Consider the following 19,182-nt stretch of genomic DNA (forward strand, 5'->3'; position numbering starts at 1 on the left):
AGATGCAGAAAAAGCATTTGACAAAATCCAACACCCATTAATGATAAAAATAAAAAATCTCAGCCAGCTGGGAATAGTGGAAAACTTCTTCAACTTCATAAAGAACATCTACAAAATCCCAACAGTTCACATCATGCTTTATGGTGAGAAACTCAAAACTTTCCCGCTAAGATCAAGTACCAGGCAAGGATGTCCTTTCACCACTTTTCTACATCATACTGTTAGTCCTTACTGATGAAATAAGACATGAAAAGAAAATAAAAAGTATACATATTGGGAAGTAAGATAGGAAACTCTCTTTGTTCACAGAATACATGATCATCTGTTTAGAAAACAAAAGAATCAACATAAAAACCTCCTGGAACTAATAACTGATTATAACAAGGTTGCAGAATGCAAGATTTATATATGGAAGTCATTTGCTTTCCTATATATCAACAATGAACAGTGAAATTTGAAATTAACACAATTTCATTTACATTAGCACCCCAAAAACCAGAATACTTAGGTATAAAGCTAACAAAATATGTACAAGATGTATATGAAAAATACTGTAAAATTCTGATGAGTGAGATCAAAGAACTAAATGAGAGATATTCCATGTTCATGGATAGGAAGACTCAATATTGTCAAAATGTCAGTTCTTTTTAGCTTGACCTACAGATTCAATCATTCACGATGAAAATCCCAACAAAGTATTTTGTGGATATCAACAAACTGATTCTAAAGTTTATATGAAGAAGCATATGGAGAAGACTCAGAATAGCCAATACAATATTGAAGGAGAAGAACAAAGTTAGAGGACTGATACTACCTGAATTCAAGACTTACTATAAAGCTACAGTAATCACTACTGTGTGATACTGATGAAAGAAGAGACATCAGTGGAACAGAACACAGAACCTAAATATAGACCCCATAAATATAGTCAACTGATCTTTGACAAAGGAGTGAAACTAATGAAGCAGAGATAATCTTTTAACAAATGGTGCTGGAAAAACTGGACATCCATATGCAAAAAAAAAAAAAAATGTATCTAGATAGACACTTTACACCCTTCACAAAAATTAACTCAAATTGTGACCTAATGTGATCTCAATGTGAAGTGCAAAACCGTAAAACTACTAGAAGATAACACAGGAGAAAACCTGGATGACATTGGGTATGGTGATGCCATTTTATTTTTATTTTTATTTTTTTTAATTTTTTTTTTCAACGTTTATATATTTTTGGGACAGAGAGAGACACAGCATGAACGGGGGAGGGGCAGAGAGAGAGGGAGACACAGAATCGGAAACAGGCTCCAGGCTCCGAGCCATCAGCCCAGAGCCCGACGTGGGGCTCGAACTCATGGACCGCGAGATCGTGACCTGGCTGAAGTCGGACGCTTAACCGACTGCACCACCCAGGCGCCCCGTGGTGATGCCATTTTAGATAGAAAACACAAGATATGATCCATGCAAGAAATAATGGATAATTTCATTGAATTTAAAAACTTGCCTTGTGACAGACAGTATCAAGAGAAGAAGAGAAGCAACAGACAGGGAGACAATACTTACAAAAGACACATCTGATAAAGGAGTGTTATCCAAAATATACAAAGAACAATACAAGAGCAAACAACCCAATTTAAAAAATGGGACATAAACCTTAAGAAACATTTAGCCAAAGAATACGTACAGATGGCAAACAGACATATGTCAAGATGCTCCACATCATGTCATCAGGGAACTGCAAATAAAAACAATGAGATACCACTATCCACCTTCCATAGAATGGCCAAAATCTGGAACACTGACAACACCCAGTGCTGGTGAGGATGTGGACCAACATCTTTCATATGTTGCTGGTGGGAATGCAGAGTGCTACAGCTACTTGGAAGGGAGTTTGGTGGTTTCTTATAAAACTAAACCTAATGTTTCCATACAACCCAGCAGTCATACTACTTGGTATTTACCCAAACAAAATGAAAACCCTTGTCCACATAAAAACCTGCTCATGGATGTTTTATAGTAGCTTTATTCATAATTACCAAAATTTTGAAGCAGTTGAGGTGTCTTTCAAGAGATGAATGGATAAACTGGGGTACATGCAGCCAATGGAATATTATTTGGCACTAAAAAGAAGTGACCTATCAAGCCATGAAAAGACATAGGGGAACCTTAATGCATATTAGTAAATGAAAGGGGCTAATCTGAAAAGACTATGTAATTGTATGATTACAACTATGTGATGTTCTGGAAAAGGTAAAAATATGGAGAAAATAGATCATTTTTTTGTTGTTGCCAATGGTGGGGAGTAGGGGAGATGAATAGGTGGAGCATAGAGGATGTTTAGGGCAGTAAAATATCATTTAATATTATAATGATAGATATGTGGCGTTATACATTTGTCCAAACAAATAGAATGTACACCACCACAAGTGAACCCTAAGGTAAACTATGGATTTAGGGTGATTATGATACATCAGTGTAGGTTCATCCTTGGTAAACAGTGTAACATACTGGTTAGTCATGTTGATAATGGGATAGGCTCTGTATGTGTGTATGCTCAGGATTATATGGGAAATCTCTGTGCCTCTGTCTGGATTTTGTTGTACACCTAAAACTGCTCTAAAAAATAAAGTCTTTTAAAAAGTATATTTATTCTTCATAAAAATATGTTAACATGAGTTTATTAGTTATGTTTGAGTGAATTAAATATTTTCTAAATTTCTTATATTTAATTTTTTAATGAAGCAAATATTGATAGATGGAACCTACATAAAGGCTCCTTGTAGTTCTCAAAACATTTATTTATTTGTTTATTTATTTATGTTTATTTTTAAAAAGAGAGAGAGAGAGAGAGAATGAGAGGGGGAGGGGCAGAGAGCGAGAGAGACACAGAATCTGAAACAGGCTCCAAGCTGTCAGCATAGAGCCAGATGTAGGGCTCAAACTCATGAACTGACAGATTATGACCTGAGCTGAAGTTGGACACTTAACTGACTGAGCCACCCAGGTGCCCCTCTCAAAGCATTTAAAAGGGCCTTGAAATAAAAACTTTTGGGAATTGTCGATCTGCACTCTACACTAAAGGACAGAGACCATCAGACTGGATTAAAAAATTTTCTGGCTATATGCTGTTTATAAGAGACAGTCCTAAAATAAAAGGAGGTTATCTCAGAAGGAAAAAAAGGAGCCTGAGAAGAAATGTTTGAGTAGCTTTTCAGTTCTTGCACGTATTTATTCCTTGATTTGTGTCCTTTAGAAAATGTTCCATGACCTTATATTTGACATTTCTACTGCCCTGCAGGTCCTTATCACATAAGAAATTGAATGATTTGGCGCTATAGGTGATTCAGCAGTGTATGCATACCAGTTAAATACTTTTTAAGGACCTATGGAACATGTATGAAATTGATCATGACTTAAGCCACGAAACTTGCCTCAATACATTTTGAAGGATTGAAATTAAGTAGATCCTATTCTGTGACCCCCAAATCAATGAAATGTAATCTATTACATAAAGATAAGTAGAGGGGATAAGTAGAGGGGTGGCAGTTAAGTCAATTAAACATCCGACTCTTGATCTCGGCTCAGGTCATGATCTCGCAGTTTGTGAGTTCAAGCCCTGCATCAAGCTCTGGGCTGATCACGCAGAACCTGCTTGGGATTCTCTCTCTTCTTCTTTCTGCCCTCTCCCGCTTGTGCTCTCTCTCTAAATAAATAAACATAAAAACAAGAAAATAGAAAAACTCCATATAGTTGGAAAAAGGTTCTAAACATGAGTCAAAGAACTTGTAATGAAAAATTAGAAAATATTTAAATACAAGATAACAAAATAATTAATAATAAAATGTGAGGTATAGTTAAAATAGTACTTAGAGAAATATGTAGTCCTAAATGCTTAGATCAGGAAAGAAGAAATGCTCAGAATTCAGGAGTTAAAATATACCTGAGGGAACTAGGAGAAAGGAAATAGTAAAAATGAGCATAAACTACTAAAATAGAAAACATACTAGAAAGGATCAACAAAGCCAAAAGTTGTTGATTGGGAAAGCCCAAGGAAATTGACAGTTTCTAGCAAGAATTATCTAGAAACAGAAAAGAGCAGACACAAATGGTATTGGGAATGTAAAAAGTACAAAACTATAGATTTTGCAGAAATTAAAATAATAAGAAGATTTTAAAATGTTTTATGCCACTAAATTTGAAGTCTTGGATGAAACGTGTAAATTCCAAGGGGGAAAATACTTACCCAAATTGACATTGGGAGACATGAAACACCTGAATACTTCTATAATCATTAAAGAAATTATATCTGTAATTAGAAACCTTCTCTAAAAGAAAACAAGCTCAGATTGTTTAACTTTGGATTTTTTCCAGGAATGTGGAGTTGCTTTAATTTTAGAAAATCTGTTAAATTATCACATTAATAAGTTAAGGGTTTAAAAGATCTTAAATTATCCCAAAATATTTTTTAAAGTGATAAAAGTTTAACACCTATATGTAAAAATAAAATTAGAAGTAGATTTAAAACCTCAAAGTCATAAGAGAACTTAATTTTATAAAGAGTAATATTTTTGAAAGAAGAAAAAGTAAACCTATAGGAAACATATTTTAGGATGAAAAATCAGAAGCATTCCCTTTTAAGATCGAGAATAATATAGGAATGACCCTCTTTACAATACCTAGTCGGAATCATGATGAGAACTCGATGTTGAACATAGGAAACACATCACAAAAATGTTAATGTTATTTCATTGTATCAAGTTAAGAAATATGTAAAACTAGACACTATATTCTTTTTTGACTTTTTATTGTGATAAAATCTACAAACAAAACTTACTTTTTAAAACATTTTTAAGTGTGCAGCTAGTTCTGTCGCATTAAGTACACTCACAGTGTTGTACCCTTCACCACTATCTGTTTCAAGATTGTTTTCATTATGGGGCGCCTGGGTGGCCCAGTCGGTTAAGCGTCCGACATCAGCCAGGTCACGATCTCGCGGTCCGTGAGTTCGAGCCCCGTGTCGGGCTCTGGGCTGATGGCTCAGAGTCTGGATGCTGTTTCTGATTCTGTGTCTCCCTCTCTCTCTGCCCCTCCCCCGTTCATGCTCTGTCTCTCTCTGTCCCAAAAATAAATAAACGTTGAAAAAAAAAAAAAGATTGTTTTCATTATACCAAATAGAAATTCTGTATCCATTAGACAATAACTCTCCGTGTCCCCTTCTCCCACGCCTGGTAATATCTACTCTACTTTCTGTCACTATATATTTGCGTATTCCTCATATAAGAGGAATCATAACAGTATTTGACCTTTTGTGTCTGGCTTATTTCACTTAGCATAATGTCCTCAAGTTTCATCCATGATGTATCATGTATCAGAATTTCATACCTCTTAAGGCTAATATTCTGTGGTATAGATATACCACATCTTGTTTATCCATTCATCAGCAACATGTTCTTTAGGGTTGCATACATGAGTAGTATTCTTTTTTGGAAAAGAGGAGAGAAGAAGTAATCCAAAATTCAAGGTGGTAATCATCTCTGGATGATGGAAGGAAAGGGAGGCAATTCAGGAGAGGACATAGTAGTGTTCTATTTCTTTAGCTGGATGGTGGTACAGGTTGTTCATTTTATTAGTCATTAAAATAGTGCTTCTGTGTTTTATACTTCAGTATCTATAATGTATTTCACAATTGTAAAAAATCAACATTGCCATTAAGTTTAATTAAAGTATTAGTGCATGACAATCTTTTTAGAACATTTTGTTTAATAAAACTCTGAAAAATCATAAAATCAAAGTAGTGTTCCCCCACATCTCCCTATCCTTGTATATAGGAGAAAGAGTTCAATTTCTAGCTTGTGGTTTATTTTATGTGACATTTTAATAGGTAAAGGAAGTCTGTCAAATATTTTATTAGGAGAGGTATTATATTAATCTTGGGATCCATAATAAATGAAACTTTGTACTATGAACTATTCTGTAAGAAGACCCTAACTTGAATAATTTGGACAAGAGATATTCTCTCCAAATTCTTATGATATGAAAAAAAGAATAAACTAAATTTAACTAAATTTAATTAACTTGCTTGCTACCATTATGTTATATACCTGTTGTTGTTAGTTTGGGTGGGGTTTGGGGAAATGGCAAGATTAGATACATGCTTTTTTGGTAAAATCTATAATGTTTAAAAATAGTTATAAAGAAGTCCCGAATCTTACAAAACTGTATTTATTTATTTTATAATCAGTTCATTCTTTACTAATAAAGTCATTATAGGGGCGCCTGGGTGGCTCAGTCGGTTAAGCGTCCGACTTCGGCTCAGGTCATGATCTCACGGTCCGTGAGTTCAAGCCCCGCGTTGGGCTCTGTGCTGACAGCTCAGAGCCTGCTTCAGATTCTGTGTCTCCCTCTCTCTCTGACCCTCCCCCGTTCATGCTCTGTCTTTCTCTGTCTCAAAAATAAACAAACATTTAAAAAAAAATTTTTTTTAATAAAGTCATTATAAATTTTTTCCCTTTTAAGCTATACAGAGAAAACATGTATTCACCTATTGTTCGTATGGTTATCACCTGAATGAGGGTGCACATTGAAGTGGAGAATTTGTTTTAGGTCTGGTAAGAATGTTGGGGGTCAATGCATAGATTTTAGTAACATAACTGCCTTACTTTAATTTTCTTTTTACTGTTTATTTTTGAGAGAGAGAGAGGAGAGAGAGAAAGCAAGTGGGGGAGGGACAGAGAGAGAGAGAGAGAGAGAGAGAGAGAGAGGGAAACATAGAATCTGAAACAGGTTCCAGGCTCTGAGCTGTCAGCGCTGAGCCTGACGTGGGGCTCAAACTTGGGAATCGCTAGATCATGACCTAGGCCAAAGTCGGATGCTTAACTGACTGAACCACTCAGGCGCCCCCATAGCTGCATTACTTTAAACATCCTGCATTGAGTTATGTTTATTTATTTTCCTAATTTCAAGATTGGTGATCCAGGAAGGATTACTTGTAATATTAGTGTAATAAATCAGGTCAAGTGGTCAATAAATATTAATAATAAATACTATTTATTAAGTACCTACCGTATGCTAAAAACTCTACTAGATATTTTAGTATATTGTTATAAGAGTTTCTCCAGGACATGTATCTAAGATGGATATTATTGCTGAGTTGTAAGATATGCATGTGTTCCACTTTACAAGGTAATGTCAACTTGCTTTCCAAAGTGGCTATATCAGTTAGAACTTTCTCCTGCAGTGTAAGAGAGTTTGTTTGCATTGTTCCCCATTTTTATCATCACTTGGTATTGTCCAGCTTTTAAAAATATTTGTCAATCTGGGGCGCCTGGGTGGCTCAGTCAGTTGAGCATCTGACTTCAGCTCAGGTCATGATCTCGCAGTTCGTGGGTTCGAGCCCCGTGTTAGGCTCTGTGCTGACAGCTCAGAGCCTGGAGACTGCTTCGGATTCTGTGTCTCCCTCTCTCTCTGCCCCTCCCCCGCTCATGCTCTGTCTCTCTCTGTCTCACTCTGTCTCAAAAATAAAGATAAACATTAAAAAAAAATAAAAAAAATATTTGTCAATCTGACAGTGTGAAACTAAGGCTCAGATACATGAAGAAATGGGCCAGAGATTAACCAATGAATAAATGCTGGTGTTACATTCAAATGCAGGTTTGCCTGATGGCAACTACAATAGGCTGGATTTCAAAGAAATGGAAATATATAAGCTAAGTCGTTTTTATAACAGAGAATACTTAGGAAAAATGAAAGTGATATTTCTTAAGCAAAAATGATTATATTATGTAAGAACTTTCTGAGGGGAAGTATTTCTGAAAGTGTGATTTTAGATTAACTGGATTAGAATCACCTGGTAGTAGTGGTGAGTGTGTGGGAGGGGTGGGCTGGGAGTAGAGAAGGGAGGTACATATTATTTTTAGAAATGTAGCAGATTCCTGAGCCTATCTCTGGTTTTGCTAATTTAAGATCTCTGGGGATAGGATCCAGTCATCTAAATTGTCTAAAGCTCTCTTACTTTTATTTTTGTTTTTTAGTAAACACTAAAGTTAACTTTGGCTTTAGGAGTTTTGAAGTAATTCCTCAAATATTGTCAGATTCACATACAAACATGTATGAACGTAGGCCAAGAGACAGAAACTTAGTCTTACATATATGTGAACACTCAATGGCTTTGTCATTGTTCTTTCTTTCTCTTAAAATTCCTTTTACTATTTTTTCTCTCATTTCTGTTCCCTTCTGTACCTTGCCCGACATGAAATAGCATTAGGACTCTGGCAGCAGTAAGAGTAATTCTAAATTCTCTCTGCCTGGCTGGCCCCTACTCCTTTGTGGAAGGACTATAAGATGCAAAAGACACGCTCGTCTCACACTGCAATCGCTTATTTCATTCCTCTTTATAGAACTGATGATAGCGGTGATATCAGTTGTGGGCTGGTAAAGACTTAGACTCGGTTGTAAAAAGTGGAGATTCATGGAGCTGAGGTAGAGCTGTGAAAGATCCTTAAAGAGGAAAACAATGTGGGAGCTTGGTGGAGAATTACTAGAAATACAGTTCAGACCTCTTTTCCCAGCACAGACTGTAGTGAGATCCTGCGTTAACAATAGAAATGGATATTGTAGACTCAAAAGACTGTTCTGCTCACCTGTCCAGACCTTACAAAGGGCTGTTTTCATTGTTGCTGAGCAAGTAAATACTTAAAGTGGTACAACTAAATATGGTTAGAATTTAGTAGCTTTTATTTTCTGTTGTTTCAGAGACTGATATACCAAAAAGTTAAAAACTGCTTGAGTTCAGCAGAAAACCCTTCTACAAAATTTTTATCTAAAAAATGAATTTGAATGTTAATCGTCAAAACTCTAGATTTTATAGCAATTATCCTTAAATTGGGCTTTCAAAATTATGCTCATTTCCAAGTTACCTTAATTTTTATAGTTTATTTGGTTATAAAAAATTATTATTAGGGGATTAGTGTCATACTTTGTGAAACAGATTTGTTTAAAAAATCTGAAAATAATGTGTGGCAGTTTGTATGTCATGCTTCCAAAACAGAGGCTTTAAATCCTATATTATATGTAAAAGTTGTTAGCTATTCTAAAGGTACAATAAGAGATTATTGTTCATATCGGTGTAATAAATTGATACTACCTGATCATACTTTTTCATTTTGCACATTGTCAGAACCTTGGACCTTAATCTTATTCTTTGATTGACAGTAGCGACCAGGGAAAGAACACTTGTATTGTTTGGGATAGTCACATCTGTTCAACTTGATTCAGTTGAGGGTATTTGCATATTCTTAAGTATTTCTTCTGAGAGGGCTTAAATCCTTCTCAAGTGCTTGATGCATTTTTGAAATTCATTCATAAGGTATCTACATGCACTAATAGCTCTGTATAATATTGCTGTGCATAATCTGACAGATAAGACCACATTTTAAAACAAGGTATTCTTTAGGGATGCTACATTACATTTTTTACTTGTCCTGCTGGCAGAAATGTCAATTTTTTTCTAAGAGGCTGGCTTAATGTTTTGATTAAATTAGTATATCTTTATTTTAGGCAGGTTTGTCAATCAGAAGACAAATAAAATAAAGATTTATTAAATAATAATTCAAAGGTTAATGGTAGTTTTTCCAGCCTTGGTTGGAAAATTGCATAATTTTATAGAAAACCATTGTAGAGCTTAAATGGATTTCTGTTTAGTCTCCTTATTTTATAGGGATGTTTAGTGAGGCTTGTTTACTTACTCAGGGTCACACAGCTTGAAAATTAGGCCTTATTTTCGATCTGAACTCCAAACCAGTAAATCCTAAGGAATGCTGGTGTATGACCTCTGGTTTACATTCATGATGTCATATGAACTCTGGTTTACTTTATTTACAAATTATCCTCATCTAAAATGTTCCCTTGCCATTAGAACACGTAGTAAGGGATTACGTCTTAATCATCTTCATATCTCTCTTGAATCAACAACGTGTCTTATACATAGGTAATGCCCAATCATTATTTTGCTGTTTTGTTTTCACTGTTCTCCTAGGCTATTATTCTATTAAGGATAATTTTGAAATGAGATAGCTTATTTCTAGAATGTTAAGTACCCTTGATAGCAAATAGGTGTTATTTTGTATTCATTTCTGATGAATTGGTAGTCTGTTTGGAGAATTTTGAGACCTGCTAGAATCGCTTGGCAGTGTCTGCCACAGACATAGCATCAGAGAAACCAACGGTTTCTTCCTTGATATATGTGATCTTAGGGGAGGGAGAGAGAACTGTGGAGTGGAGTGATCAAAAAAGGCCCTAGGAAGAAATAAGGCTCAGATTAGAGGATAGATAGAACTCAGATACTGTAGTAAAAACGAGACAGAATGCCACAGAGGCTGGAAGTTCTATAAAAATGGTAGGCATTCACAAAGGAGAAATACCATTAATTACATTAAATAGAATGAAAGGAAGGAAAACAGTTGTCGAGTACTTTTGATACCTATCTCTGTGTTCTATCCTCTTTTTAGAGGAATTCTGGAGGCTTTCTGTCCTAGTTTCCATTCCTTGCTTTCCCTTTTCTGACATATTTATAGTTGTTTAGTTTATTTCTACCTCGGCCAGCTCTCTCCAATTTATGTCTGCCTTATTTAAAGATGTAAAAGTTGCAATATAACTTCATCACAATTTTATTTCAATATTGTGTTACAGGAATACATTGGGGAGGGAAGTTTCAATTGTTATTTAATCATGTTATTTAAATAGTGTTTTAAAATATTTGGGTGTAAAATAAATAACTCCAAAATTCCAAATTATATTTTATCTTCCAGGAATCCCCTTCTGGTCGAAGGAAAGCTCTGGCTACTAGCAGCATCAACATGAAACAGTATGCAAGCCCTATGCCAACTCAGACTGATGTCAAGTTAAAATTCAAGCCATTGTCTAAAAAAGTTGTATCTGCCACTCTCCAGTTTTCATTATCTTGCATTTTCCTTCGGGAAGGAAAAGCCACGTAAGTTTCTTTTGTCAAAAAGACAGGCTGCTTCTCAGTGTGTTTAAAAACTGTATGTAAACAGCTTTTGACTTAGTAGACTGGCAACAGTTGAGAATATCCTACTGCATACCAGTCATTCTTGCCATTCTTTGTTTCAGAGGCTGAATTAAATGAACTCCTTGGTGTATATAGTCTCTTGACTCTAGAGAATGAACAATAATATAAAAGTGATATTATAGCAAGTTCCAAATTTTATTTTTTTTATTTATTTATTTTTTTTCAACGTTTATTTTTATTTTTGGGACAGAGAGAGACAGAGCATGAATGGGGGAGGGGCAGAGAGAGAGGGAGACACAGAATCAGAAACAGGCTCCAGGCTCTGAGCCATCAGCCCAGAGCCCGACGCGGGGCTCGAACTCACGGACCGCGAGATCGTGACCTGGCTGAAGTCGGACGCTTAACCGACTGCGCCACCCAGGCACCCCGCAAGTTCCAAATTTTAAATTGTGTATTATAGGGTGCCATCCATGTTTGTTTTGTATTAATTGTCTTTAGTGTAAGTAGTTGTACTCTGAAGTACAGACAGTTCAGTTTGTAGAGCTGTTTGATGCAGCTGAGATATAAGAGGAACCCAAGATGAAAAGTTCAGGATAAGAGGGATGAAAGAACTAAAGGGACTTTTACCAATTCATGTTCTTTGGCCTGGCCTTCCAAAAGTTGTATAGCAAAGTACAATTTTCTATATAATTATCCTTTTAAGCAATCACTTCTTAAGTACTGAATAGGCATTGCACAAAGGTAATTCCTACACCAGTTCTGATCTCCTAAGTGTAAAATTCTAACTGTATAAAATGAGGAAAACATGCCTGGAACAGGAAAAATGTAACATTTACCATGCTTGTTGCATACATTCAAGTCAAGGATGAGTGTATGTTTGGGGTGTAATGAAAGGGTTAGTACTTACTTGGAGAGGAAGATCAGGGAGGGAAGAAATGGAAATTCTAAGCCTGGATTTGAAAGGTGAGAGAAGGAAGCCAGCTACGAACATTTCGATCCAATCTGAATCATAGTTCTAAATGTATTTGAGCCAGTGGAATGTGGTTACTATATTTGGCCATGTCTACTTGACTGATTAGACTGGATTCTGTGCGTCAGTCAAAATGAGATGTTTGGCACTCATCTACAAGGGCAGCAAATGACTTGGTAGATAACTGTAAGCCTCATCTCTGGAAAGTTGGCTTTTGAGTGAGTGTGGCAGAGGGACAGTGCAGAATGGAAGCAATCAGTCTTTCATCTCAGGACCTTAAATTTTAGACTTAAATACTGAGAACCTAAAAATAAAGATCTTACCCTGAAGGTCAAGCCATAATGAAAGGAAAGAAAACACAGGAAGAAAAGAGAAAACAAAATCAGAGAAGATCCTTTGAATGTGGACTCCTTTCCACTGGGCAGAAGCAGTAAGTGAATCAGCACCATCCATCCCTGGGAGAATCTGGGAAATTCAGTCAAACCAAATGTCTCAATTCCAGTGGAAATTTCTCTTAAAACACCCTAAACTCCCTCTCTGCCTCCACACTCCTTGCCTCCTTAACCTTTCATAGAGAAAAATGTTCAAGGTTAAAGTATGAGGAAATTACAGAGGTAAAATTAAGCAAGTTAACATTTCAAGAGTAATGGTATATCTTAAAATTATCCCTCATTGACAGGTGAGCAATTTGTATAGCATTCATATAAGGTAATACAACTTTTTTTGTTCATGCAGACTTGATATCACTAAATTTATTTTTAAAAGGGGAAATGGTTATGTCAACTGTAGGCTTACATGAGATAAAATGCAAAGAATTTCAAAAACCAGTTTAGTCTGCATAGTTGTACTATATTTAGAAAATAAGTGAATGTTAACAAACATTTCTTTACAAAAGAGTTTTCTTGTTTTGTTTCTATTTTATTGTAGTTAGAACATGGGAAACAGTATCTTAATTTGAAATTCTGAATTTTAGGGAAGAATATCAGATTGAAATTTAGTTTGTATGTAATGTGTTAGAAATGTGTTTTACTCACGGTAGTTTATTTGAAATTTAAGGTGAAAATGATATTTCAGGAAAACTTCATTATTTGATTTGTTTAGAGTAAGGTAAACTTTATATACTTATATTTAAAATACTTCAAGATAAAAAACATTTTCACATTTTATCCAGTATATGGTATTTAACTTATAGTCAATCCAAGTCATTTTTCATTTTGTAATTTTTAAAAATGCTGTTCCAGTAGTTCCTTCACTTTTGGGGAGTTATGGCCCCTTTGAGAAAAATGCGCATTTAAATAAGATTTACGTATAAATTTACAGTGGTTTACCATTTCTTTTTCCTCCTACCCACAAAACCAAAAGGGTTCATGGATTTCAGATTAAGAATTTCTATTCTAATTCATTTTGAAAACTTGAATATTTTAAAGTCTAGATCTTATTGATTTGCAAACTATCTCACTGTTTTATGAAACAAGTTTTTATTTCCAGACTTAATGATTAGGAACCCACACTTTAATCCTGTGAAGAAAATTTTAGTCTTCCATAGATGGCAGCAAAGAGTTAAACTAACTCCTAACTAGTTAGTTTTTAATCTAGTTTGCTTTTTACTAATTAAACATGCCATTTAAAAATTAATGAATATGACTATTTAGGTTTTTCAGTTAACTACAATAGTTGTACAACTATTTAAAAGGGCTCATTAATATTTAGAAAAAAGACTATATTATTATTTTCTTAAACTTTTTTCAAACAATGTCATTTAATGAACTGTGTATTAAATTTGAAATCATTGATGTAGGGATGAAGACATGCAAAGTTTGGCTAGTTTGATGAGTATGAAGCAGGCTGACATCGGCAATTTAGATGACTTTGAAGAAGATAATGAAGAAGATGATGAGAACCGAGTGAACCAAGAGGAAAAGGCAGCAAAAATTACAGGTTGGTTTTATTAGCATTAAGCTAAAAGTTTATCTTTTTTTCTTGAGAAGTTGAAAACTCAAGTTTTCCAGGAAAAAAGAATGCTGCTAGAGTATTTTTTCTTCCGTAAGCCTTTTAATATGCCATTTAGCTCTCTGAAAACTTTATGTGCTGATGGTTAATAACAGATTTTCATAATTTAAAATGAAGTCCAAGCTTAGTCAAGAAAGCATAAAACTTTACTGGTACTACTGATTATAGTATAAAGTGGCCTAAATATGTTCACACTTCTTATGTCATTGTATGGATGAACCTTCTTATAAGTAAAGATCTGCCTTAAGGGTGGCATGACAAAATGCATTGGCTACTGTTTCCTAGCTCATGTACATTTATTCACACAAATTATGTGCACATTCTTTGGTTTGGATTTGTATATATCTCATGTATCCTTATAGCTAAAAGATTCCATGCAAGTATTCCTTATAGCTGGCTTAGTCAAACTGCTTAAGATGATTAAATATTTAGAATCTTTTGTATTGATTGGGCAATAAATATTTATTGATAATCTATCACCTTAAGGAATTGATGTCATACCTTTATTATTGGAGTAAGAATCAAGCGCTGTGTACATATTCCTTTCAGCTAATGAAGTGTCCTAAATTTCTGTAATGAGATCCCTAGACTTCTATCATCTAGGTGATATGTTTCCAAACTCATAGGGCACTTTGGCAGTCATCTCTTGGCTTAGCCTCAACTCTTACTGTTATATGGGGAATTTCCATTGATCATATGACACATTTAACTCCTTAGCCAAAAACTTTGATTTTCTCAATTCTAGTGATGTTCACTTTCACTCCACTTCTAGAAGTTTATTATAAGGAATTGATTAGACTTCTATGCAAAGGTGTATGTTTTGTCCCATGTAAATTTTATAAATTATTAATTTCTAATTTATGATTGCTGTTTTGATTTCTTAATTAAGTCAAGGGTTGTTTAGGAGAGTGGGTTTTATCATGGACTTTTTTTATTTTTAGTTAGTTACCAGTTTAATTTTATTTAAATAAGATGCTGAAGCCTTTCAAATTTCAATTTCATATGAGTGAGGGTTTTTTTCTTTGTAGTCTAGATACGTGATCTATTTTTGTAAATTTTCTTTTAAGTATCTTTTTATATATATTTTCTATTCGTTGGATTCAGCATGTATTTATTAGGCCAAACTTTAAATTTATATTATTCAATTATTTATAGTCTTATTCTTTTTGTGTAGCTCATCTTTGAAATACTAAGAACTTCAATGCTAAATTCTTTAGTGCATAAAAATTAATTTTCTCATAGTTTCATTATGGGTTGTAATTTGATCAGTCTGCCCCACTTTATGCCTCTTGCCGTGAAATTTTGTCTGGTGTTGATATTTTAACTCATGCTTTCTTTATATTTGTATTTTCCTAGTGTATTTATCACTTTATTTTTAACCTGTATTAAGTACTTCTCTTATAAACAGTATTTGGTTTATCTATCTTTATATTCTTTGCCCTTAATAGTTACATTTTTTTGATAACTGCATACTTAATTTCACTTACATTACTTTATCCTTTTATTTGGGAATTTTATTATTATTTTTTTCCATTCACACCTTAAAATTTACCATTCTCAAATGTTCTTTATTTAAGCATTTTTAAATAGAGTTATTTGGAAGCTATACATTCTGTTTTCATTTTAGTCTACTATCATCTAAGATAAAAAAGCCAGACAGATAAATGAATGAACCTGTATTTCTCTACCAACATTAAAAACAAAACAGTTGTGCTTGGCTGGCTAAGTCAGTTGAGCAAGTGACTCTTGATCTCAGGGTTGTGAGTTTGAGCCCCACGTTAAGTATAGAGATTACTTAAAAATAAAATATTTAAAATAAATAAATAAAACAGAACATATTGACTCACCTCATGTAAGATGAGAGAGTCAATATTTTTTTTTATTTAAACCCCTCCAGGTGTTATTTTTATTTGAGTAAATTTTGGGGTTCTTCTTTCAATAATAAATGCAGACATTTGCATTAAGTTTAAATTTTTTTTTTTAACTTTTATTTATTACTGAGAGACAGAGAGAGACAGGGCATGAGCATGGGAGGGGAAGAGAGAGGGGGAGACACAGGATCTGAAGCAGGCTTCAGGCTCTGAGCTGTCAGCACAGAGCCTGACACGGGGCTCGAACCCACAAACCACGAGATCATGACCTGAGCCGAAGTCGGACGCTCAACCCACTGAGCCACCCAGGCGCCCCTGCATTATGTTTATAATCATTTCAGCAAAAATTATATGATACTTTTTAAAATGCCCTGTCTTTCCTATCTTTGAGTTCTTTGTTTTATTTGGGTGGCTGAAGTACTTCAGGAAGGGTAAGTTAGTAACCTTTCTTTACTGCCACCAATGACTTTTTACTTATCCTTTAAATTTTAATAATATTGACACATACTCTGAGAAACCTTTCATGCCCACTCCCTCTTAAGCTTGACGATTCTATCCCTTAGGCTACTACTGTACTATTTACAAATGCAGACATTATCTTGCAGCATGAATGTTTATAACTGCTGTGAGATATAATTTGATCTTTTAAATGGAGAATATGGTTTGTTCTTTGTGAATGACTTTTGATTAAAACTAAATCTCAATTAGGCCCTAGTACCATAAATAGGAAATTTTAAAACCCCACAGTTTTATAATTGTTTTGAGCAATGTTGTACTACTTTGATCACAGTAATGGGGAAAAAAGGTGGTAACAGTATGTCGGAAGTTCTTTGCTATTATCCAAAGGGAAAGAAAGGACGTTATTTTTGAGTAAATTATAGATATAATGAAAACAATTATAATCAGATTTTATTGTCTTAGTCTGTTGGGGCTGCTATAACAAAATACCTTGGATGGGTAGTTATAAGCAACTTAAATTTATTTCCCACAGTTTTGGAGACTGGAAGTCTGAGATCAAGGTGCCAGCATGGTTAGATGAGGGCCCTCTTCTGGGTCACAGACTTCTCATTGTATTCCTCACATGGTGGAAGGGGCAAAGGATCTCTCTGGGCCCCTTTTAGAAGGACATTAATCTTATTCATGAGGGCTCTGCCCTATGACCTAATCTTCTCTCAAAGGCCTTACCTCCTAATACCATCACACTGAGAATTAAGATTTAAACATGAATCTGGGCGGGGGAGGGGGGGCACAAATATTCAGACCATAGTATCCCTTATTGCTTAAAAATACACATACACCTTATTTTCTAAAATTCCTGTAGAAGAAATAATTTTCTTTTAGATAGTCTAAAATTCTCTGACCCTAATTGAAGAAATTATTTTAATGCAACTTGTGATGATCCAAGGTTTCTTTGGAATTCTACTATTTTCTGTTATTATTTTATGTATGTATTTCTTTTCCCTGTTTCATGAAATTCCTTCAAGGTAGAGACTATGTTGTAACTGTTCTTTTTATCACTCGCTTCTGGCACATTGTCTGGAACATATTGAGAATTTAAGATGTGCTAACTGAAAGGTCATAAATCAATGAAGGGACTTCTTTCTCATATTATAGCCCATACTAATCACTCTGGCTTATTATCTTGTTCCATTTATTTAACCTTTACTCATATACGACCTTATCCAAGGTTGCATGGTCCCATTTTATGGAAAGCATGTGATCTTGGAGGACACATAATTCAAACCTTAAATAATTCAAGACTAGTTTTCCAAAAGTTATGAATTCAAAATGTATATTGAGGGAGCAGGGGTAGATGGGGACAGTGGTGATTAGATGCATGCTCTTAAGTAAATCCAGTCATTATAACATTTTTGCTTTGATGTTACATTTTTTTTCTCTATTATATTTCCAGAGTACAGTCACTTAAATTAATAGCACAGCATGTTATGGCAGTTGTTTGGCTTCCTTAGTTGCATTTTTTAGCACATGTAAATTCCATTCCAAAGTTATTATCTTTCAGGAATTTTTTTTAGCACCAGCACTACCACTCTAAAAATGTTTGGGTAAAGTAGTTTTAAGATAGTTAAAAATATATTAAAATTTAACAACAGTAATGTTAAAGCAATAGGTTAAGACTAAACAAAATGAATGCATTTTATAAACATGGTACAAATAAAGTATGGTGGGTATTTTTATTTACCAACTAAAGTGGCAGTAACTTAAACACAGCTTATATTTGCTGTTCCTTGCAGCTTTGGAATTGCTAACAGAATGTTTATGGAGGAAAAAAATCATTATTTAAAAAATTGCCTCTATTAATGGTATCTTTATATTGCAATAGAAATGCATAAAATGCAATCACATATCGATAAAAATTGTATGGATTTATTATTTCCCCAACTAAGCTGTAAACTTCTTGAGGGAACAAGACTGTTACAATTATTTTGTGATACCTTAGATTAACACCTAGAAGCTATTCATTTAATCAGTGATATGGAATATTGCTGTAAAATCAATAGTAATTAACAAAATATGTCTTCTGAAATTAGTCTTTGCTAGAAGGTAAACATAAATCCATGATACCTATACTTGGATTGATCAAAAATCCTTACCCTGTTCCACCTGGGCCAAATTCACTTCTAACTGGAAACATTTTGGGATTGGCTCTTAGGAACCTTTTACTGATAGTGTTATATATAGGTGCATTCTACGGAGGTACAGCACCAGTGAATGGGCAAGAGAATTTTGAATTGCAGTTAGAAAAATTGCAGTTTGAAATGTAGTGGGAGTAATAGACCTTGGAGATGGAGAAACAAAGCCCATTAATAGAAAGTTTATTATAGCCAGTATTAGAAAACATATATAGTTTTAAAACAGTCAGTGCCTCCATCTATATGGCATCCTCACAGTGCTTGAACCAGTATTTGGTAATATGACCATCTTTGATATTGAATTTCTGAATACATATCAACAAGAGGAAAAAGGAAAGATTCCTCCATAAATAACAATGTCTTACTGAAAATCATGTTCAATTGAAGCATTTTTTATAGGAAAGCATTATCGGAGAATTCAGACATTATGAAATATCTGAAAGATCCCAGTATACCTAAAGCTGTTGGAAAGGTAACCAAGGATTCTACATAGGTTCATCTAGACCTATACAGGTAACATAAGCCAGACTAAGCATTAGATTCACTTGGAAGGATATTGGAAACATAGTAGCATGCCAGCAGAGCATTCCTTTTTCACTGGAGTCCTCACAGCATCCGAGGTGCTATTCTTTGACCTCTGTCTCCCATGACAGCTTGT

General features: G+C 34.5%; 1 protein-coding gene across 17 annotated transcripts in view; it reads left to right on the forward strand.

Moving 5' to 3' along the window:
- EHBP1 (EH domain binding protein 1) overlaps nt 1-19,182 on the forward strand; it is a 361,935-nt gene that overhangs the window by 152,855 nt on the left and 189,898 nt on the right. For 16 of the 17 annotated variants that reach the window (XM_045446193.1, XM_045446195.1, XM_045446206.1 and 13 more), the window contains 2 exons: nt 10,802-10,983; nt 13,791-13,930. In XM_045446193.1, coding sequence (XP_045302149.1) covers nt 10,802-10,983; nt 13,791-13,930 — 322 coding nt within the window. Of the gene's footprint in view, nt 1-10,801; nt 10,984-12,078; nt 12,423-13,790; nt 13,931-19,182 lie in introns of those variants that run through there. The other variant, XM_045446207.1, reaches the window with a different exon arrangement.

Source organism: Leopardus geoffroyi, chromosome A3 (assembly GCF_018350155.1).
Source record: "Leopardus geoffroyi isolate Oge1 chromosome A3, O.geoffroyi_Oge1_pat1.0, whole genome shotgun sequence".
Lineage (NCBI taxonomy): Eukaryota > Metazoa > Chordata > Mammalia > Carnivora > Felidae > Leopardus > Leopardus geoffroyi.